Genomic DNA, 24,121 nt, shown 5'->3' with positions numbered 1-24,121 from the left:
GCTGCTGCTTTTAGCAGTAATGAAGAAAGTAAATTTAAATATGAGAATGAAAGCATTTTGTGCTAAGAGCATCATGGGCTTCAGGTAGAGAATATGCAATATACTAAGTAGTCACCGGTCATCAGGCAACTAAATGCTGATTGGAACATTTTCCATGTGTGTGGTTAAAAATAGGATGAAACCATATCTCAGGTTGTTAAGTCGGATACCATTTCTGTGGGGATATGTTGGGGGAGTCGTATTGCAGCTTGATGCAGCTGATTTCAGTTTGGTTTAAGCATCTGTAAGCATTACCGTTGGTTTTCATATGTTGATGTTTAGATGTTTGTGCTACTGATGAGAAAAGTAGAAAGCACTGAGATTTAGTAGCTACAAACGGATTGAAACATGACACAACAAGGAAACTCATATAAAGTCTGGGGTGTAGAACTGATGAGCTTAAGAATATGTTAAAGAGAAATGGGTGAAAGAGTAAAGGCTGCAGGAGCCCTTTACTTGGTGGGGAGGGGGTCACAGACCCAGCTGACACCATGCATGATTTGGCAAGCAGGTAACTTTAAAACCAAAACATTTTATACAGAATGTAAGCAGATTTAGCCTGCTGGGTAAATCGGCCAAGAAGTTACATTATACAAAATAAAAGGCTTTAAATGGGGATGCAAACAGTACTCCATGTAAATTGTCCAGATTCATATTATGCTAAGTAGAGTTTGTGAGACAGTACCACAGTCATAGTGCTGTGTCCAGCTGCTAAGGCACCCTACTCATAGCTGGCCTGAGGCATAGGCCAACTAGGTGGCTGCCTATGCCGCTGCTCTAGCAGGGGGGCTTTTCCAGCAATTTGGATGGTGTTAATTTGTCTGCTTTTTGTAGATGTGATTGCTGTTGCGTAATAGTTGAAGGTGGCCCACACAGTTAATATTACTTTCTTTGTACTCTTAAGTATTTCCAGGGAAGTATTTTTTCTAACATTGTAACAACTTATATATGTTCTAAGTCTTTTCTGCTTCACCTTGAGAATATATGGTTGGCCAGTTCATAGTGGCAAGCTTAGTAAGTAGACTGTATTGACAATTATTAATGAAAGCTCTTTAGTTTGATTAGAATCCTTGCAGTGTGAGGTTTTTAGTTGATGGAGGGTTATAGTGCAGTGATTGTCAAGGTGATGGGGTTGGACACACAGTATAGGTAGTTTTGTGGAGCTGAGGACTGGGGGGGGTCCAGTTAAGTAGCTTATAGTTAACTGAAATGAGATTTGACCTTTATTCTGCTCTATCCTTTTGTCCCCTCTTGAGGTGCATTTTTCTATTGTTGAAAAAAAGGTTAAATTGAGGACAGACATTTTTATCATTGGTGACTTGATCACATGAAATGTATATGTAATATCCTTTTTGAAATCTAACCTTTTGGTACAGTTGTAACAGTTGTGCTTAACACTACAGGGAAAGAAGAATTGCATGCATATGCCTTGGCAAAACTTAGGTGTGCTGTTATTTGTGATGTATTCCATTTTAACTTGTCATCCTATTAAAGGATGTAATGGGACAATGAAGGTGATGCACATACCCTCTAGTGTGGTTGGCGGAATGACAAACTTCTGCAAACACGACAAACTTGCAAAAAACAGGAAAACTCCTCCGGTACAAACCAACAACTGATGCCAAAGTTTAAAGTTTATTCCTTGGCATCAGTTGTTGGTTTGTACCGGAGGAGTTTTCCTGTGGTTGGCGGAATGGGCTAATAACCCTGCATTTTTGTTTATTGGGTGTTGAAACTAGTTATTAATAGTCTTGCATAAAAAGAGAGTTCTGCAAGAGGGATTTTATTGCACTACTTGTACCACAGTCATCTTTAATGCATTTTACATCTGTCTTTCGATATTGTTTAGCAAGTATTTTCTAAAATTGCAAGTTGGCTACTGTAATGTTAAGAAAGACTTCACTGTGACTCATCAAGTATCAGTTCATCAAAGCCGCAAGTTATCATGTCATGCATTTTAAATATTTAATTTTCTAAAAAAAAAAATAATAATAAAAACTTGTGCATATGTGTGACGAGGCCTCAGGAGTGGCTGTAAAACAAAGCTGCTTTTGTAATTCATTAGGTCCATAGGGTGAAACCCTCTTACCAAATAAATAAATAATTTATTTTCTTTCTTTACAATTGCAGCTTGCTGGGAATGAGAATAAACAATGTTTACGATGTGGATAATAAAACATACCTGATTCGTTTTCAAAAGTAAGTATTTGCTATTTTTTAATCAGTCGTAGTGTCTTCAAGGTCTCCTTTTTGTGTTCTTCTAGTATTTAATACATTGTATACAGAGAGAGAGAGACCGAGAGTCATTAAGTGACAAAGATTAGTGCTTCTTACTGCAGCTTTTGAAAGTCTTCATTAGGGCATTTTTGGTTTGCATAGATGAATGTTGTACTACCGTGCTGTAAGGAATTTTTTTTAGCCTCTTTAACATCATCATTTTGCATTGTGGCATACCTGTCAAACTTATTTTGCTGAAATTCTAAGCAAAGTCAAAAATAGTGGGGGGAAATCGCAAATCAGGAATTTTAAGAACTAGTCTAACTCGCTAATTATGAAACCCTAATGCTTGTCTTTGCTTACTGGCTAATCTGCAATGGTTTACCAAAAGATCAAAAATTGTTTGAGGGACAAGGCAAAATCAGGAATGTTCTACAAAATCAGGGATATTTGAGAGGTATGCATTGTGAGATAAAGCTAATTTGATTGAGTTCCTTTGCATGATGTATATAGCCACTACAAAGGCTTTAGGAATGTGCCTGTCGTATTGGGGGTAATTCTTTTCCTTGTTTTACCTTGGTATGTTTCAATATGTTATACCCATTTAGAAACTAATTCTGGGGCTAGAATTTGTACCTGACTGTTAGTTAAATGCTGATGGTGTGCAGGCAGAAAAAAAGACAGATGGACATGTAAGTAATGAAGTGAGGGACACTTGTTGAGCTGTCACAAATCTAATACACAGTCACATCCATTTTAGTTTCCTGTATCCAAGTTGATGAATTATTTGTCTGCCGAAAAACTAAACTGAGTAATTATTACTCCCAAAAGTAAATATTCTAACATTTGAGTTGTAGCAACTTGGGAAGTATTTCATATTTAGTTTCTGGGTTGTAGCACCTTAGTGAAGGTTAAGTTTAGTTTGGTGCAGGAGCTGTAGAACACTTTGTCATTTTTGTCAACTTTTTTTTTTTTTAAACCATGATTTAGACAAATGTGTGTTACTCATCAGTAGGTCATTGTGCATGCATTTTTGTTATAGACAAGAAAAAAAAAATAAACTGCTGACTTAGTCTAAAAAGAAAATGCACTTAACTCTATTAATGGGGCTAACTACTCTGGCTACTGTTCCTTCAAAGTTTATATTCTATGACAGATTTGAGGCATATTTCAATACGGAAATGACCATATGACTTAAGATGTGGATGTCTTTTCCAGTGATTGCCGACAAGAGTGTAACTGTAATGCAGTTTGAATGTCTGCTTAATTGCTTTTCAGTATTTGCATTCTAGGATCATGGATGATGCCTTCTGTAGTGTCATTTAGTGTGTGAAAATTGCATTAAAGAACCCCAATGTGTTTGTTATATCCCAGCTATATGCAGGAGAATACAAGTAACTAACTGAACTGGGAGTATAAAAGATGTAAGAATAAAGAAAGGCATTTAGAAGTATTTTAACAGAATTGTTTCATAGTTTTGAACTAAACGTTATAGAAAGTTACTTTTACATAGTTAACTGTTATCTTGTTCCGAGCATTGCAGTTCAGTTTGAGATTTTGTAAATTTCCTGCAGTAGTTTCATTTCTTAATGATTTTGATTTACTCATTTTTTAGCCACATTGTTTCCATTGAATCAGAAGGCAAATAATTTGACTAAGTTGCTACAGAATGAAATAAGCATCTAGAGACAGTGAGAACATTTTTAGAGTGGCATGCAGTAGATGGAGCTTTGGCAGAAGGGGGAGAAGTCTACATTTTTCCACCTGTGAAACTGAGACCTGTATCTCAGCTGTATCTGAATCATTATATCCACAGCTGTTGCAGTGTTTGTTAGGAGATGCCTAGTCGTCCCCTGTACCTTACCTTTATTGTATAGTTATTGAACATTATACAACAACCCCCCCCCCCATTAATAATCTAAAACGTCCACGCTGATTGGTCAGCATGCCCGTTGTAAATCAGAGTTATAGTAATGGAAAAAGGTCCGGTTGCCCGGACTTTTTCCATTAGTATAACTCTTTTTTTAAAGCAAAGGAGAATGCAAGATCTCAGTTGCTTTTTACACACTGTCTCGCTATGTTAGTTTAACATAGCGAGACAGTTTTAAAAAAAGCAATGGAGATTCTCCGTTGCTTTTTTTAAAGCTGTCTCGCTATGTTAAACCCCTTTAACATTGCGAGACACTTTGTAAAAAGCAACGGAGATCTTGCTTTCTCTGCTGCTTTTTTCAAAACTGTCTCGCTATGTTAAATGGGTTTAACATAGCGAGACAGCTTTAAAAAAGCAACAGAAATTCTCCACTGCTTTTTTAAAGCTGTCTCACTATGTTAAACTCCTTTAACATAGCGAGACAGTTTCTAAAAACCAACGGAGATCTTGCTTTCTCCGTTGCTTTTGCCCACAGCACTGATGTACTGCGTAAGCATGCGCAGTACATCAGAACTGCCACAGAATACCAGACCGCTGCGGAAGGGCAGCAAGGAGGCATTATACAATGCCATTATTTAAGAAAAATAATTATTTTTTTTCTTAAATAATGTAATTGTATAATAGCAATAACCCACTTCTGGGTGTGGGTAATGCTGTATTTACCCACGGTTGTCTTTGTTTGTCCACTCGGGCTTCGCCCTCGTGACCAAACCACACCAACCATGGGTAAATCCAGCATTACCCACACCCAGGCGTGGATTATTGCTATATTCTCTTGGTATCTCATTTACTTTTTAGGGATTATAATAGTGACATCACATTCTTCACAGCATGCTTTTCGTTGTCTATGATAATCTCCACCCAGTACTGAACTTGCATTATGTGCGTGGAATGCTTTTTGTCATAGTTACCATGTTGTCTAAGTCATGTTCAGCAAAGTCAGTGTTATTTTTCCCTTTCTTAAAGGATGTCATTCAGACTTCCAGTGTGGCTGCTGATTTATGAGAAGGGCTTCACTTTGATTTACCAAGTAACAACTCCTTGAGGCCACAGATTATCACACCATTGTGTTCTAAGTGCTCCATTTTCTTAAAGAATATATTCTTCTGGCCTGGGTGTTGTGGGGCTCACTCCTTCTACATCCCTTAACACATATAAACAAACTCTGTGTAGCACAACATTAGGGAATGAGGAAAAATGCACCTAAAAAAAATAATCACTGCGATGAGTTGCAGCTCAGTGAGTTTTTGCAGAGTAGGTTGTAGGGTTCCCATGAAGGGAGAAGAAGAACAGCTAAAGCTGATGAAAGATGAGATTTAGATGGTAGAAAATGTCAGACTTTGAATACTGTTAAAAAAATTACCATTTGAAAGGTACAGCAATGAGGAAGAACTCTGTTTAGTATATTTGAGGGTGACGATTGCTCCCCATACCTCTCATTGAAACTAATATTGCAAAGTCTCAAATTTAATAAAATACAGAAGATTAATGGAACAGATACTACAAGATCTTTTTTTATTGAAAACTGGTTAAAATCATCAAACCCATAAGACTGAGTACATTTAGGAATCGTCAGACACATCTTCATAAAATACTTAATTGTCCAGTGTTGTCAAGTCGTATCCCTCTCCCAATAGCAACCCAATGAACAACTGATGCTCAGAGTTTACTAGGCAAGTAGGGAACAGAAGTAGACTGACAGGCCTTTTTTTTTTCGTATTGTGCTTCCTACACACACACACACACACACACACACACACACACACACACACACACACACACACCTGTAGACAATTTAGAGTTGCCAGTGCACCTACCATATGTCTTTAGTGTGTGAGAAGAAACTAAAGCACCTGGAGGGCATGCAGACTCTGAACAGAAGTTATACCAACCAAGGACCAAACCCAAGAACCTCTTGCTATTAGGTGACAGTGCTACTCATTGCACCACTTTTGCTGCTCATTAAATAGTCACCAATGTGGAATTCCTGAACAAGGGTGTCTTGAGAAGTAGAACAACTTTGCTAGGTTATAGTAACAGATTTTTTTTTCTTCTCCTCCAAGATCCAGCTTCATTGAGGTACTCCAAGAATCCGTATTTATCACTGTCTGTTTTTTCTCTGCCACTTAACCATCAATCTCAATCAATCTCATTCATTCTCAGTCAGTGCTGTATGCATATGACATTTTATTAAGTGGATATCAGTATTTTTCTTAAGAGAAGTCCTAGCCCATGTTAACTACTGGTTATAATACAGATTATTACTTCATGGCATTGGTCTCAAACTAAGCAATGTTTCCTCCAGACTGCAAGTTTGAGCTTCGTATGGTGAACCATTTATGAAAATGAACACCTTTAGGTTCTTAGGTGGTAGTTGGATCAAATTCCCTTCAAGACTACTTCCAAATAAAATTAATAAGCAGAAAACTGTCACTATTAACCAAACCCACCTTAGTGAAATGGATCTTACTAGCCTTGATGTGTGTGATCTGCTTCTTCTCAACAAGTTCTACCAGATTTCATGTACATTAGAATGTTAAAGTCACTCTCTTTTCATCTTAATGTGAAAAGCCATTGCACAGCTATGTATAGTTTAGGTGGCCATCCATACTAGTGAAAGCAAACTTACTGTGTGTGTACTTCAGTTTTCAGATTGCTGTTCCTTCATATCTTCCCTCCCCTGCAGTGTGTTCAAAATATTTTTCCGCCTCCTTTTTATGTAATTTTACTATCGGAACATGCACTTGTTTAGCTCCTCATCTAAGTTTTATTTTTTCCTGTTAATAGAACTTTTGCTGTGGAGTAAGTTAATCTTTTGTATTGTGGTCCGTAAAAAATGTTGCAGTTTTTTCTTTCTGCCAAGTTTATCTTTTGGTAATCGGATTAGCTTTAATGGGACAAAGCCCTTTTACAGTGGGCCTCGGAGAAAAGCTACAAGTGTAGTAATATAATCACATGAGCAAGAAAACAAAACATATAAAAGCTTTAGGAATAATGAAACTCAAACCCTGCTCTCTCTCTACTGATAAATTACCTCCCACCTTCCTCAAACTTGCAGCTGACTCTATTGCCTACCCTGTAACTATATTAATTAATAGATCCATGCTAGAATCTACTGTTCCTACTGTTTGGAAATATTTCTACACAACCCCTCTCCATAAGGGAGGCAACTCTACTGATCCTACCAACTATCGACCTATTGCCATTCTATCTCTCCTAAGATTCTAGAAAAATGTATCCATAATCAGCTTCTAAACCACCTTCTCAATCGCAACTTACTCACCCCTGCTCAACATGGTTTCCGCCCCTATCATAGCACTACTACTGCTCTACTCTCCATCACCCACACCATTGCAGAATCCCTGGAGAATAATAAACCTACTTCCTGTCTCTTTCTAGACCTCTCCAAAGCTTGTGATACTGTATCCCATCCTTTACTTCTGTCTAAACTTGCAAACTTTCACCTATCCTCCTCCACCCTCAGCTGGTTCACTAGCTATCTATCTGGACGCCAACAATCTGTCAAATGGCTCTCCTCATATTCTCCTTTCCTGCCTATCTCTACTGGGGTTCCACAAGGTTCCATCTTAGGCCCCCTTTTATTCAATATCTTCACTAATGACCTCTTCACCTATTGCAATAATTCATCTCTCATTCAATACGCTGATGACTGCACTATTATTTCTATAGCCGACAACATCTCTAACCTACACACACTAACCCAAAAAGCTCTACTCTCCACGGAACAATGGCTTTCAAAAAACGTACTAATCCTAAATCCCAAAAAAAACAAACTCTTGCGCTTCCTCCCCCATTCTCTTGCTCAACATAGATCTTCCTTTGTCATTAAATCTTGTAATAATACAGCCATCCATCCTAACACCCACACTAAACTCTTAGGGGTTATCATTGACTAGTTAATCAGCTTATACAGCAATGCATAAAGAAACCCATCAAAAACTTGGTCTCCAATATCGGAACAGAAAATACCTTACTCCTGAGTCTAGACTCACCCTTGGACAAACACTTCTCCTCCCCTCTCTCCTCTATGCTGCCCCAGTTCTCACAAATATTCAAACTACAACCCTGAACAAACTTCAACAAACCTACCACAAAATAGCCAGATTCATTACTAACAGCCCAAACAACAAACACCACTGTATTGCCTTAAAGTCTCTACAATGGCTGGAACTCCCACAATTACTTCATCTCTACCAATTTCACATGCTGCACTCTGTGCTGTTTAAACCCTCCTGCTGTACTTCCCTAGCTCTCCTTGTTTCCATCTATACCCCTTCTCGATCTCTCCGCACCTCAAGTCAGCAATTGCTTGATGTCTACCACCCTAACAAGTCTGTTGGTAAGCAACTCTACAAGCATTCTGTGGCCCAAGCTTGGAATAAACTTCCCCTTGATATATGCTCTATCTCTCGTACTCCACTATTTAAAAAAGAACTGAAGACACGTTTACTCAATTCCAGAACCTGTCCCTGCTATGACCCTACTTAGCTCTCCCCTCCTCCCACACTCATATCTCTCTTATTACATCCTGCTATCACTCTTGACTTTCCCCATCTGTTCAGCAACTAAGAATTTAAATTTTTCAAAGAAACAAAAAATGTGGTTGTTTATTTCTACACAGGTAGATGTTTATTTCTATTGTTTGCTATTATTGTTTGTAATACTTATTTTTTCTTGTTCTGTGATCATATATTGTATTTGCTGGAGCTTTTCTCCTCGGGTCTCCACTGAAAATGGGACAATAACCCAGTTGGACTAACCCGGTTAACAAATGTCAATAAATAAATAAATAAAATAAATCTGCTCATGTGCCATCTTCTGCTTGACTCCTGACTGAATGCTTGCTTCCCTGTTCGGCTGTACATGCAGTCCCTCAACATGTTTTGAATGGAAATACACATGAATAACTTGAACAGATGAGTGAAAAGATGTAAATATGCTGACAGAAACAGCTGTAACTTTCTGTGCTTTCAATAACTGCTGAATAAGCAAATAAGGAGCGTTGTATAGGCTGTGTCATATAAATATGTAATGCATGATGAGAGACTACCAAAGCAGATTAGCAGAACTCCCCTCATTTATTTTAGTGTTCGCTTAAGTGAGTACCTATGTGGCCTTTTCACTTGATTGTGACTGACTTTAATAACTGGCTTAGTTTCTGGTTCTATTCTGGGGGGGTGCAGTATTTGTCAGTGTGAAAGAGATGGTCAACAGGCCACGTTGCCTTCCCAGGGGTGGTCTGCAACTCTCCCCTTTAGGCTTTGGAATATATGCTAAAACATTGTGTTCCCCCATAGTGCCTTTTTTAGGCAATGCCAAACTGAAAGTAATTCCAACATAGCAAATCAAACCAAGAAAAGCTAAAGGTATTACTGCTCAATGCTAGAATTGTAAACAAAAAACTCCACCCCCTAGAAGCTGTCTTCACCCAAGAGAATGCTGCCATCTGTGTGGTCACTGATACAGGTTTATAGCATAAAGAGCACACCAACAGTGCAAGGTTATAATGCCGTCCACACATTTAGACCAGCTACTACACAGACTGAGACTAAAGGTGGAGGTGTCTCGATTTACATCAAAATTAAATATACCTCAAAGCTGGTCAAACAGGACAATGCTGCTGCATGTTCAAATCACCATAGGCAAAACCCAATACCACTACATTGCAAGCTATAGGTCCCCCTCTATGACCCAGGAAACCATACCATGTATTTAAACGTATTAGAAACGCTAACCATCCAACCCAATACCATATTCATGAGTGACTTTAATTACCCCACTATTAACTGGGAATCCTATATGATGCTAAATGTGGCACAGAGATTCCTGGATTTTATAAACACAAACTCCCTGAACCAGATTGTTAATACACCAACCAGGCATGCAATCATACTGGATCTGGTCCTAATATGAGAGAGTATTGTATACCCCCTACTTTAATGTCTTTCCTGGTAAGGTCAGACCACAGAATGGTCTCCGTTGAAGTAAAATTAAAACCTGGACCCCCAGCTAAATCTGCAATATTCAGGAACTACTCTAAGGCTAACTTCCTGGTATTAAATGATAACCTGGCAAAATTTCAAGCCCCCATAAACCCTGAGAACACTGTTGCCTACACAGAAAGAACTGTTCACAGAAACCCTGGTCATGCATGTTAATAGCTGCATAGCGGCATCTGTACCCACCAGGAAGAAGTACAGAACTAACTTAAAAAAACAAGCCGCCCTGGTAGAATCGCAAAATCAATAGACTGTATAATAGAAGGAAGAAATTTATGGCAAAAATTAGGAGGTGCCGGACCCAGCAGGATAAAATCACTCTCATCAAGGTAAACAAACAACTCAGAGGACAAATGATGTTGTCCTTCGGCTTTTCCCGGTTAGGGGTCACCACAGTGGAACTCCGGTCCGCTAATGATTGGTAGTTGATTTTTACGTGCCGAGTTACCAGCCCTGATGCACAACCTTGAACGAAGATACGCCTATTCACGCATGTCTCCATGCAGAAGACGCTGTAGCTGAGAATCGAACCAGACAGCGTCTTACTGTGAGGCGACAACGCTACCGCAGCACCACCACCGCGATAAAGTTTGAGGGGAATTTGTCCTCCCAGGCCAAGGACAACCACAAGACATTATTTAACTATGTCAGCAACCTCAAAGGCAATACACCGTTGTTTGCAGAGCTCATTGTAAATGGAGCCACCTATACTGAGCCAGAAGATATAGCAAACCTACTAGCAGTAAATTCGGCTCCATCTTTACCCCTGTCTCCCCCTCAACCTTCCCAGGGATAATACTGTCAATATAAATCCCCCTGCTATTACTAGAGAACAGGTGCTTAATGCTCTCTCTAAGGCCAAGAACACTGCATCAGTGGGACCAGAGTATATCCCTGGATGACTTCTAAAATAGCACGAAACATGACCTATCAGACCATCTGGAATTGCTATTTAATTTTAGCCTGCAAACAGGTTTCATGCCTCAAGAATGGAGAACAACAACAGTCATACCTCTGCACAAAGGTGTGCCATCTACAAACCCTGGAAACTACAAAACCATAAGTCTCACTAGATCAGTAGTGATATAGTAAATCTCCAGGAACTGGACTCAACCCACTTTGATTTCGTCAAGGGCAGGTCATACCTACTCAGCCTGGTGGACTTCTTTGAGAAGGTCACCAAAGCAATGGATGAGGGCAAAATGGTGCACACTGCCTACTTTGACCTGGCCAAGGCATATGGCACAATACCCAACAGACACAACCCAGGAAGTTAGAAATGGGAAGTCCACCACTACAAAGAGGCCAGTCACAAGTGGAGTCCCTTAGGGATTGGTCCTTGGACCACTCCTTTTTGGCATTTACTTCCCTGAGGTCAAAGCCAATGTCACTGGTCTCTAGCTGACTAAATTTGGAGATGATTGCAAATTAGGAAATGTAAATTAATCTCACACTGACACAAATGTTCTCCAAGAAGGGCTGACACAAACAAACAACTGGTGTTAGAGCCATGGACTAAAACTAAATGCCAAGAAATGCATAAGAGTATCCTTCGGGAAGTCATCCACCCCTGGTAACTATCGTATTGACAACACACCCCTTAGAGTTGACCCAGAAGTTAGGGACACACACACACACACACACACACACACACACACACACACACACACACACACACACACACACACACCCTTTGACTATCACATCACATATCTAAAGTAGGAAGGAAATCATTCTGTGTTGTGTAACTTATAAACAAAGATATGGCATCTTAGTCCAAGGAAGTCATTGTTCCACTGAATTCGGCATTCATCAGACCTATCGTTGAGTACAGTGCCCCTTTGGTATGTGCCTTACCAGGCATATCCAACAATTGGAACTTACACATTAGTTCATCGGTAAACGAATATGGGTGTGTGGCCATTGGCAGTCAACTGTGAGGTGTGTGAAACTGGAGAGATGTGATTTTAACCTCTCCCGGAAGACATCACATGTATGTGTGTGTCTGCATGCAGAAGTAATCTAGGGCAAGTTATCAGTTACTGTTGCAAGGTAGCACCGGAAAGCACTGAGCCGGAATCAAGGTAGATGAGATCCTGGAGAGCCAGTGATTATAATGCATCCATGTAGATGGTCAGTGCAAAGCTTATTTGAGTGTGTGCAGATTTTGAGGCTGTAGCATCTGCTTGTCACATGCAAACTGCTGGCACCAGGTGGGATTATATACCTGTTCATCATAGCAGTATGTAACAAAACAAATGTAATAGATGTTAAGTTGTCAATCTCGCCTTCATTCTTGCTGGATCGACTCGGCACTTGCTAAGCTCGAGAGTCACTTTTTTACCAGCTCGAGGCAGCCCCATATCCCATGATGCAAGGCGATAAATACCCAGATCTCGTTTGCCGCTTCGCTGATGAGGTACTCCTTTTGCCAGCTCATGGTAAGTAAATTGTTTTACTATTGTTAGACACCCCATTCCTAGTTTTTCTCTTACATATTAGTATATCTGTCATTTTTAGCTAGTTGTAGGGTCGCTAGTCCAGTTTTGCTGTTTCCCTACTTGTTTTTATTTAGTTGGGCCTTCATTCCCTTCCCATCCCTTCCTTTCAGGGTGTGTGTGTGCTCTCACTATGTCCAAGGAACAGAGGGTCTCAGGCTTCAAGAAGTGTGACTCGTGCTGTCAGAAGATGTCTCTGACAGACGGTCACACTTCTTGTATCTACTGCCTGGGACCTCTCCACCTGCAGGACTCCTGTGCTATCTGTCACTCTTTCAGCCAGAGAGTCCTGCAGGAAAGGAGAAATAAATTAATCTTGAGAGGACTTCTTAAACCGGAGGGCTCCCAGACCAAGTCTGCTTCGGGCAAGCCCTCTAAGACCTCCAAGGCCCAGGCTTCTTCTTCTAAGCCTCCGGCCTTGGCTCCGACTCCTTTGGAGTCGAGATCGGCTCCAGCTGGAGCCGATCTTATTTTGACTAAATCTTCGGCACCTGCCACATTGGTGTCGGCTCCGATCACCATGTGACTAAGGCTTCGGTATCGGCGCTGACCGGCTCCGATACCATTATTTCCTTGCCTGTATCGGCTCCGGACGGAGCCGATACATCCTTGACTAGACTTGGAGCCGAGAAGTTGTCGGCTCCGTCTGGAACTGAGGGTTCTTCGGCTCCGATGGCTCTGTCAAGGAAGCGGTCCAGGTCTCCCTCTTTGGAGCCGATACTGTCGGCTCCGGCCTCTCCTCTTCTTTTGGAGCGGAGCCGATCATCTAGGTCTTCCAGGCTCTCAGACCATGATTTGGAGAGAGTGATAAGCAGATTGCTAAAATCACAGGCACTAGCCCAAATGCTTCAAAGTCCGTCTCAACAGAGGACTATAAGTCCACACCCTCTTCAAGTTCCTCCTTCGACTCTCCTCCAGAGCTCGGAGCCGGAGTCTATGGGAATAGTTACTGCTATGGCTGCGGGGCAGATACCTCCCCTTTCTGCTCCTTCAGCTTCTACTCTTATCTCCTCCTCGAGACCTTCCTTGGAGGAATCCGGTGGTCGGGCTTCCCTGGTCTGCTCCGAGGGGGTGAGTGGCATCGGACCCTTGTCCGACCCCGCTCTTCCCCTCGGGGCTTCGGCCTTGGTGAGCTCGGCCCCGACATCTGCCTCGGAGCCTTCCCTTTCGGTGGACCCGGGAGTCCCTGTTTCTTCGGAGCGGGGTCTCTCGGGTCTCCCTGGGAGGGGAGCCTTCGAGGTGATGAGGAGTGTGCTGGCCCCTGGGCTCAGTCAGCAGTCTATCCCCTTGGCTTCTCCCTCTACGGTGCCTGTAGATGTCTCTTCTCACTCTCTTGTTCCCGGACCGAGAGATCCACCGCCTCAGGTTTCCCCACTGGGAAGAACCCCCTCTTCCGAGGATTCTCCTGATCCGTCAGGAGATCCTCCGCGTAAGAGGACCTGTAAGAGGAAGCACCTAGACTCCCCCCGAGTCTACTAGTTCAGATACCGACTTAGATGAGTCGGAGGGGTCCCCAAGATCCCCCTCTGAGGATGTCTCATTTTCAGACATCCTAAAACTCCTAAAACAGAGGGGAAACTGGCCCTCCATTAATCCCTCCGAGGATGAGTTTGTATACCTAGAGGCGTTCGGATCTCAACCCTCCACCTCCTGGGTGTCTCCGCCTTTCGACCCCCTCATGGAGGTGATAGCTCGGAAGGCGTGGGCATCTCCTGATTCCGTAGAACCAGTTCCCAGGAGGCCTTCTAAATTTATTACAGCCCCTTTCGAGAAACAATTTCTTACAAAAGGTGTCCCTGTTGATGCCATGGTGGTGGCGGCCGCCACCAAGAAGGAACTTGCAGATCCTTCCGTACCAGTCCATCCTCCTAACAAGGATTCTAGGACCATGGACAGGTATGGTAAGCGGATGTTTTCCTCAGCGACGTTTGCCACGCGTTCGCTGAATTATTTATGTCACTTCACCAGACTTCAAAGGGACATCCTTAAGGAATTAGGTGAAGTAGTACAGGATCCTACAGCTGCAGGGGCTCAGGACAAGATTGCTTCCCAGCTAGGAATCCTTAACTCCATAACCAACTCCTCCATGCGGCTAATTTCGTATGCAGCAGATGGAGCGAGTAGAGCTGCAGGGACAGAAGTGGCTCTTAGACGTCAGTCCTGGATGCGGCTCTGTAATTTTGCAGATCCCTTTAAGGCGTCCTTCACAAACTCTCCCTTCGATGGATCAACATTGTTTGGTCCTCAGGTGAAGGATACGTTGACCAGGTGTGAGCAAGACGGCAAGACTCTTTCTGCCGTAGGAGTCCGTTTTTCCACCCCTTCTAGGCCTTATCCTAAGGGACAGAAGGGCGGAAAGATGTGGTTCCGTAAATCTCAGGGAGTCACGCCGGACACACATGGTCAGTTTACCCCTAGAGGCAGAGGGGGTAATAATAACAGACGTCACCCTAGGGGCAGAGGGGGTCCGCAAAACCAGGGAAGCAGAGAGCCTCTCTCTGACAAGCCCTTCCAGCATCCCTGAGGTGTTGCCCGACTGTCCATCCTTGGAGGCAGTCGGGGGAAGATTATCGCCGTACCCAGAAGCCTGGCTTTCCCTTTCACAAGACAAATGGGTACAGTCGATCATATCCGAGGGTTACAAGATTCCTTTCGAGGAAAGTCCCTTCACTCACAAAAATTCCCTTCCAGATGTTCCACCCAGTCTAAGGGAAATCGCAAAATTAGAAGTATCAAAGCTTCTACACAAAAGGGCCATTCAACCAGTTACAACAGACCATTCAGAGCCCGGAATCTACTCAAGGTTCTTTTTGGTTCCCAAAAAGACGGGAGATTGGAGACCAATATTGGACCTCAGCAGGCTCAACAAGTCTGTGAAAAAGACAAGATTTCGGATGGTCACACTTCAATCAATTTTGCCCTTCCTCGGCAAAGACAACTGGATGTGCTCAATAGACCTTCAGGATGCGTACTATCACATAAAAATCCACAGACGCTCCAGAAGGTTTCTCCACTTTCGGCTGGGGTCCAGTCATTTTCAATTCAGAGCCCTGCCCTTTGGTCTCACTACAGCCCCCAGAGTGTTCACCAAATGTATGGCAGTGGTCACGGCTCACCTGAGACGTCAAGGATTCCAGGTGTTTCCGTGTCTCGACGACTGGCTCCTCTCAGCCACCACCAGGCATCAACTTCTCCAAGCCAGGGATTACACCCTAAATCTCTGCACTCAGGAATTTCAGTCAACTACGAAAAATCCTCCTTATTGCCCTGCCAGTCTATTACTTTTATAGGCGCAAATTTAGACACTGTTCGGATGTCAGCAAACCTCACAAACCAGAGAATTCTAGATATCCAAAACCAAGTGCGGATCATCCTTGCCAGCAAAAAGGTGCAAGCCAGACTGGTCCTAAAAGTATTGGGCCTCATGGCAGCTGCCATTACTCTTCTTCCTTTGGCCCGCTTTTACATGCATCTCCTTCAATGGATGTTGTTCACCCAATGGTCCTACCAACAACTTCCCATGCATCACCAAATTCTGGTGACACAAACTTGCAAAAACCACCTATCCTGGTGGATTTCTTCTCCCCAAGTTAATCAGGGCAGACCCTTTGTTTCCCCGGCCCCGGTAGCCACAGTCACTATGGACGCCTCCCTGATCGGGTGGGGGGGGTCATTATCCGGGCAGGATGGTTCATGGGACGTGGCAACCGTTCGAATACCACCTGCACATAAATGTCCTAGAGATGAGAGCAGTGCTTTTAACGTTGCAAGCCCTCAACGACTTTCTTCCCTTGGGTACAATTGCAGTTCACACGGACAACATGTCCGTAGTGTGGTATATCAACAAGCAGGGCGGAACCAAGTCCTACCCCTTGTGTCGAGAGGCTCTCGGACTTTGGCAATGGGCGATCTCCTCTCATCGGTTTCTGGTAGCAACGCATATCCCTGGGAAAACCAACATTTTAGCGGACAGATTGAGCAGAGCTATACTCATGCCTCATGAGTGGTCTCTCAAACAATCTATAGTGGAGGAGATTTTTCAGAAGTGGGGCCACCCATGTTGCGATCATTTTGCTACTCCCCAAAACAGCAAATGCCCAGCCTTCTTCTCTCTCTTCCCACTTCCGGGCCATCCCCCCAGAGACGCTCTTACCCAAGATTGGCCCCAGGGACTTCTTTATGCCTTTCCTCCCTTTCCATTGATACCACAGATACTCCAGAAAGCTACTGTTTTGAGAGCCAAAATGATTCTCATTGCCCCGTATTGGCCTCGACAAATTTGGTTTCCGTTCCTCCATCGTCACCTTTTGGTGCAGCCGTGGCATCTGGACCCAGTGCCAGATCTTCTGATCCACCAATCGGGTCAGCTGCATCGGTCCATTCCTTTTCTCAACCTCACAGCTTGGTTGCTCCACTTCCTTCCTTAGCCAGGCTTCCTATGATCTCTAACCCTGTTAGGGATATCATAGTGGCTTCTCTTAAATCCTCTACTAGAAGGATTTACACTAGCAAGTGGAAACGTTTCTCCCTTTGGGCGAAATCAAGGAACATAGATCCCTTTACTGCCCCTGTTCATGCAGTTTTGGATTTTCTAGCGGAAATCTTTCACTCGGGTTCTTCATCTTCCACGGTCAAAGTTCAGTTGGCTGCGATCTCGAACTTTCATGTCGGGTTTGCAGATCACAACATTATGTCCCACAAGCTTTGTAGAGCTTTTCTAAAAGGAGTTTTTCTCCTTAAACCTCCTGTCAGGAGTCGTCCTCCTCAATAGGACCTAAATCTAGTGCTGACATCCTTAATTCTTCCTCCCTTCGAGCCAGCTGCTTCATGCTCACTAAAGTTTCTTTCATGGAAGACACTCTTCCTGGTCGCTATTACCTCAGCTAGGAGAGTGTCAGAACTTCATGCCCTCTCTGTTCGTCCCCCATATTTGGTCTTCCACAAGGACAGAGTATCCTTGAGAACTAATCCATCCTTTTTGCCCAAGGTTGCTTCAAAAACAAATTTAAACCAATCGATTGATCTCCCTGTATTTTTTCCCCAATTACTCCAATAGATCGGAACAAAAATTACATTATCTTGATATTCACCGCCAACTCAGATATTATTTGGACAGAACAAAACAATTCAGAAAGTCTGATCAGCTCTTTCTTTCTTATGCTGAAAATAAGAAAGGCCTCCCTGTTTCCAAAGTGACCTTGTCTAGATGGCTTTCTTCCACCATTTCCGAAATCTATCAACTTAGGGGCAAACAGCTGTGCTCAAAACCAAAGGCACATTCCACTAGAGGCTTAGCCACTTCTACAGCCTTTCAGGCTAGGCTTCCCTTAGATACTATTTCTGCAGCAGCCACTCCTCATACCTTTGTTTCTCATTACAAATTGGATTTGGCCTCCAGGGATAGAGCCAGTTTTGGTTCCGCGGTTCTCAAGAGTCTGTTCCATTGAGCCACCCAGGATAGAGGTGCTAGGGACGCGGTCCCATCCAGCAAGAATGAAGGCGAGATTGACAACTTAACATTTAGAAGTTATGTACCTACCATAACGTTCCATGTTAGTTGTCTTCTCGCCTTCTTTCTTCGACCTCCCTCCTGCCCCCTTGCCTGGACAGACCTTGATCTCCCTTGTCTCTGGAAGATTGCTTCTTTGGGCACCAGTTAGTTCTAGTTTTAGTTATCTGGTTTCCCCTTACAGCCCTTTTGGGCTAATTGCTCTTCTTTCCTTAGTGGAAAGTTTTTATGCTAGGTAGTTTTCCCTCTAGGTACCAAACAAGATCTGGGTATTTACCGCCTTGCATCATGGGATATGGGGCTGCCTCGAGCTGGTAAAAGTGACTCTCGAGCTTAGCAAGTGCCGAGTCCGAACCCATCCAGCAAGAAAGAAGGCGAGAGAAGACAACTAACATGGACATTATGGTAGGTACATAACTTCTAATTCATTAACCTTGACTGCACAACCAGTTGCACCCATGAACAGACGGTAGTGATCTGGTGAGAGCTGAACAATCTAGACTCAAGCTGATGTAATAGATTGAAGAAGTAGAGGTGCATTGTTTTGGATGTCCTTCCATTTCACTGTTGCAGTATTCCTTACAGACACGATCCCCTGCCAAGGGCAGCCCGACTTCCGGCCAGTATACCAAAGCCTTTGGGTTGCTAAGGGTACACTATATGTCACATGTATGCACCCTGCGTAGGGCATAAATGGGATGTTCCATCCTTAGAACAACTTTGCCACCAGTATGAACGCCATCTTTGGTCGTCGGTCTGAAAGCTCACTTCGTTTGCTGGTTCACCAAGCCATTTTTTAGATACCCCATTGGTGTTTTGTTCTTATCTTTTTTTATTTGTTTTTGTTGCTTGTGAGGTCCATGTCAGCCTAATGATTTAGGTGTTTGCCTTACAAACACAAGGTGCAGGGTTTGAGTCTCACAAGGGATAACAGGCTAGGCTTAAAGTGGCTCACAAGGGCAGTTAGCCTAGTACTAATCTATGAACCTATGAATCTGTCATCCAGAAAGGGTAACAGCAAGTGTAGGGGACAGATTCCACATAAAGATCCTCAGGAGCAGTGTGCATTTTATGTAGCTTCTTCCCATCACCATACACCCAGTTTTATTTGCCAGGCTTTTGTCCCAAAGACTCTGCATAGTCGGCTTTCTTCTTCGGCCATATATTTAGAAAACCAACATTTTAAGCTTTTGGCAAAAGACATCAAGGAAGAAACTTCCTGCTGTGAGGGTCAGCCATCCATGAAGAAGGCCAAGAAAGCTAGGTCTGATTCTTTGGCTGTGCCACCTCCACCAGACATTTCTCTTGAGGCTAGTAAAAGCTGGAGATGCTCCCAAAAAACTGATAGGCACTTATAAAGGTATCTTATAAAAACTATTTGCTGACCATTCTGTGGTGTCTGTGGCATATAAGAAGCCATCAAAGTTACTGCCTTCTGCAAAGTTGCTTTCTTCTGGTAAAGCCAGCAGAAATATTGAAAGACTGGGTAAGAAGGTATATACTCTCCAAGATACTCGAAAAATGCATCAACTCACAGGTCTCCAAATTCCTCCTTAACAATAACCTCCTCTCCAATACCCAGCATGGTTTCAGACCACACCACAGCACAACAGCTGCTCTCGTCTCCTTCACCAGCACTATCCTCAATCACAAAAACAATGGCCTCCTCTCATCTGCTGTATTTCTGGATCTATCTAAAGCCTTTGACATTGTGTCACACAATCTACTACTCTCTGCTGTATCTGATCTCTCTTTCTGCACTCCAGCCACAAAATGATTCCACAGCTATCTACAAGGCCGCCAGCAATCTATCCACTCATCTCTCTGTTATGGGGTTTCCCAAGGCTCCATCTTTGGCGCCCTACTTTTCTACCTTTTCACCAACAACCTGCACACTGCCACCAAACATGCCTCCCTCATACAGTATGCAGATGATGCCACCCTCATCTGCTCAGCCCCAATGGTAACAAAACTCCAACAGATCACCCAAGAGTCTTTCTCTTCATTTGAAAGCTGGCTATCTAATGCTCAGCTTCTCCTCAATCCAAATAAAACCAAACTCCTCATCTTTCAATCCTCCAAATCTACCCCAAACACACCCCACATTTCACTATTGAAGCCTCGATTTCACCAACAGTCCACACAAAACTACTTGGCATACAAATAGACAATCTCAAATTTGACACTCGCATATCACTAACAATAAAAAAGTTCACAAAAAACTGGATGGCTTATATAGAAGCTGCCAATACCTCACCAGTCCAACAAGAATCTCTATCGCCAATTCCCAACTAATCTCCACCCTACTCTACGCATCACTAATACTTACAAATCTTAGACAGTCAGACCTACACCAACTCGAAGCCTGCTACAGTAAAATCACAAAATTTGCCACTGGTACTTCTTACCACAGCCACCACTGTCTCCCCCTTAGAAACTTTGACTGGCTTGAACTCCCTCATCTCCTACACCCACCACTGTCTCCCCCTTAGAAACCTTGACTGGCTTGAACTCCCTCATCTCCTACACCAAACTCGACTCACCTTTGCTCATAAAATTGTAAACCACCCTCTCTGAATCCTATCTCTTCATACTGTTCTCCAACTCTACCACTCTTCCAGACCACTATACTCCTGCAACAAAATATCTACTCCAGGTCACCAATTTGTAGCACTGTGTTTTACTTCTTATTTCTCAATGCTAATTAGAGCTTACTACTCAATTGTACCTAATTTGCTCCTGTATTTCTCAATGTCATGATTATCTCTACTGTATTCATACCTTGATTGTTATCTTTTACCATCTACCATGTGATTCTGTGGAGCTTTTCTCCCCGGGCCTCCGCTGAAAAAGGACCTGTGTCCAGCCAGAATTTCCCGATAAACAAATGTAATAAGTAAGTAAATAAATAAATATACCTTGGCTACCCTTACTTTTAGGGCTGTTAGTTATCAGTCCTATATGACAAGGTATATTTTGGCTCTTCTTTCTCAAACCTATTTGGTTATTTCTGACCTTCCTAACTGTGGGGAAGACTTCTGCTCTCTCCTTGTTAGGGACGACTTCTCAGGTGGCTTGCCATTCTATTAAATGCAGTTATGATGCAGTAGATGCCTCTTCTAGGACTGCTGCTTTTGGTATTGTGCTGAGGAGATATTCCTGGCTTTGGCTTCAACCTTTGCCTGATTTATGTTAAGGCTAAGTTGATGGCTGCTCCTTTGGATAACGAGCATTTGTTTGATGCTGCTGCAGAATTGTTTAAGTCCCTACAGGAAAAGGGTAAGGCCTTACAAGATCTAAAACATATCTTTGTTTCTCCTGTATATAAATTCCAAAGGAGTTACCCCAATGAGCCGGCCTTTGTTCATATGCAGTCTCACCCTCCTCCCAAAGATAAGAAGGCTTGGTAGAAGGGCTCCTCCTGCTAAGGCTACCCAGCCCCCTTTAGCTCAGAAATCTCTTTTTCCTGACAAACCAGTTGCTCTCTGACTATCCTGTTCTTTCAGCCACTATTCTCTTTCTCTTTGTCTTTCCCTGCCCCTTCCTGTTTGGATGAAGATTACTCAAGATTCCTGGGTTCTTTCCATCATTTGCTAAGGGTGATACGTGGTTTGGAAATCTCTTCCCCGTTTTCATGGGCATTCTACAGCCCCCTCAGGAACAATTTAGCCTTTTTTCCAGAGATTCTTCAGGGTGTCTTGACTTAAGTAACTATTCAGAAAGTTCCAGTCTGTCAAAGGGGGTAGGGATTTTATTCCAGAATGTTCTTGGTCCCCAGAAAAGGGGGCACTTGAAAATTCATTCTGGATCTCTTTCACCTAAACACCTTTCTGAAGGTCCCTTCTGACTTTGTTTCCTCTGCTGCTTCCTCAGGCTTTTTTAGTTTCTCTGGACCTCATGGATCCTTGTCTTCATATCCCCATTTATCCACTTTTCAGGAACGTTTTTACATTTCTCTGTTGCTTCCTGGCATTTTCAGTTCTCTGCTTTGCCCTTTGACCTCTCTACTACCCCAAGGGTATTCACCAAATGCGTCGCTCCTGTAATTGTTTTTTTGCAGGCTAATGGGGGGGGGGGGGGTACAGGTCTTTCCCTACTTAAACAACCTACTTTTTGAGGCCTCCTCTTCAGAGATTCTACTGCAGTATCTTCACTTTTCCATTTTTCTCCTGCAAAGCCTGAGTTCAGTATCAATTTCCAAAAGTCCTTCCTGGATCCCTCACAGGATTGGGTTCCTATCGTCTGATCGAAAATTGTAAATGGCGAACATGTATTGAGCGAACCTGATTGGTCGAAACATCATGCGCATAACACAGAAATCGCCATAGGGAAGATTTTCCCTTTACTTCAATGCAGTGTGATCTCGGAGTAGGAATATTTAAGTAGCGGGGGTGTGGGGTGCAGGGGGGCTTGCCCCCCTTTCTACAGTATTTAGGTAATTCTAGTTTTCTATTTTTATTTTTTCTTATTATATTTTCGAAATTTCAGACATCGCTCATATGGTGTCGACCATATGGTATTCAATGTTTGAAACTTTCGAAAATATAATATAGACTCACAGGATTGTGTGTTTCTGGGTTGTAGGAATCCAGACTGTTCCAATGCTGGCATCCCTGCCTCCTCCCAAGACCTTAACTCTCATTACCCTCTTTCATTCTCTTCTTCCTCTGGCCTCAATTACAGCCAGGGGATTTTTAAGTGCCCTTAGTTTCATGGCCTCCGCTATTCATATGCTCCCTCTAGCCAAACACCACATGAGAAAGCTTTAGTGGTTTCTAAAGTCAGTTTGGCTTCATCACTCTCATCCTCCAGATTTCATTATTTTTCTTCTTCCTTGCCTGAAGCTGGAATTTCAGTGGTGGATTCGGAAGTTGTAACTCAAGCCAGGGCTTCCTTTTCAACCTTCAGTTCCCTCTTGGGATGTGTTCACAGATGCTTCAGATGTGGCATGGCGAGTTTCCTTCAGCTCTGTAAAAGTGCAGGGCATCACTTCAGCAAAAGAAAGACCACATCAGTGTCAAAGAGATAAGTGCTCTTCTGTTGGCTCTTCAAGCATTTCATCTTCTTTTCACTCCAGGGCCCCTCAAGGTACTTACAGAAAATACCACAGTGATGTGGTATGTCAACAAGCAAGGGGGGACAAGATTTTATCTCCTTTGCAGGTTAGTACTTCAAGTGTCGGAGCTAGCTGTCCAGTATCAAGTGACACTTCAGGCAGCTTACATTCCTTCAGGTCAGAACACTGTGGTTGACTCTCTGAGCGGGTCCATATCACAATCCCACAAGTGGATGCTTCCCAGGGATGTGTTTCTGTACATTGTCCACCGGTGGGATACTCATCAGGTAGATCTATTTGCCTCCCCTCTGAATAGACAGCTTCCTCTTTTTTTGTGCCAGAGCCTCATGTCCTCTGGTCTGGAAGGTGGACACCCTCTGTTTTTCATGGAAGGGGATGTATCTTTCTTTATGCATTCTCTCCACTTCCTCTCATTCCAAAAGTCTTGCTCAAGATAAGGCAGAATACTCCCAAAATCTTGCTGGTGACTCTCTTTTGGCCCAGACAGCATTGGTTCCCTCTTCTGCCTTTCGCCATCATCACAAATTACCTCACAGGATAGACCTACTTATACAACACAAGAACTTTCTCACCCATCCCCACCTGTCCACTCTTCAAGACACTGTGAGTGATAGGAGTTTGATACCATAGAGACACCTTTTTTCTGAGGATGTGCTTAGGGTTCTGCAGGAGGCCATTACTAGGAAATCCTACTTATTCAAATGGAAGAGGTTTTCTGTTTGGTGCCTTTCTCGTAACCTGGATCCACTTTCTGTGGGTCTTCCTTTGGTTCTGTCTTATCTGTGTGCACTGCTCAATGCTGGGTTGGCATATTCTTCTGTTAATGCCCAC

General features: G+C 43.0%; 1 protein-coding gene across 1 annotated transcript in view; it reads left to right on the top strand.

Moving 5' to 3' along the window:
- The window catches only part of NEMF (nuclear export mediator factor), a 1,922,187-nt gene that overhangs the window by 31,162 nt on the left and 1,866,904 nt on the right, over positions 1-24,121 (top strand). Inside the window, exon 2 of the mRNA XM_044074284.1 lies at positions 2,170-2,238. Coding sequence (XP_043930219.1) covers positions 2,170-2,238 — 69 coding nt within the window. The remainder of the gene's footprint in view (positions 1-2,169; positions 2,239-24,121) is intronic.

This window comes from Protopterus annectens, chromosome 6.part0 (assembly GCF_019279795.1).
Source record: "Protopterus annectens isolate FY-2018-M chromosome 6.part0, PAN1.0, whole genome shotgun sequence".
NCBI classification, from domain to species: Eukaryota; Metazoa; Chordata; order Ceratodontiformes; family Protopteridae; genus Protopterus; species Protopterus annectens.
Note: the sequence above shows the minus strand (reverse complement) of the source record. Positions and strands in the feature narration are given on the sequence as shown.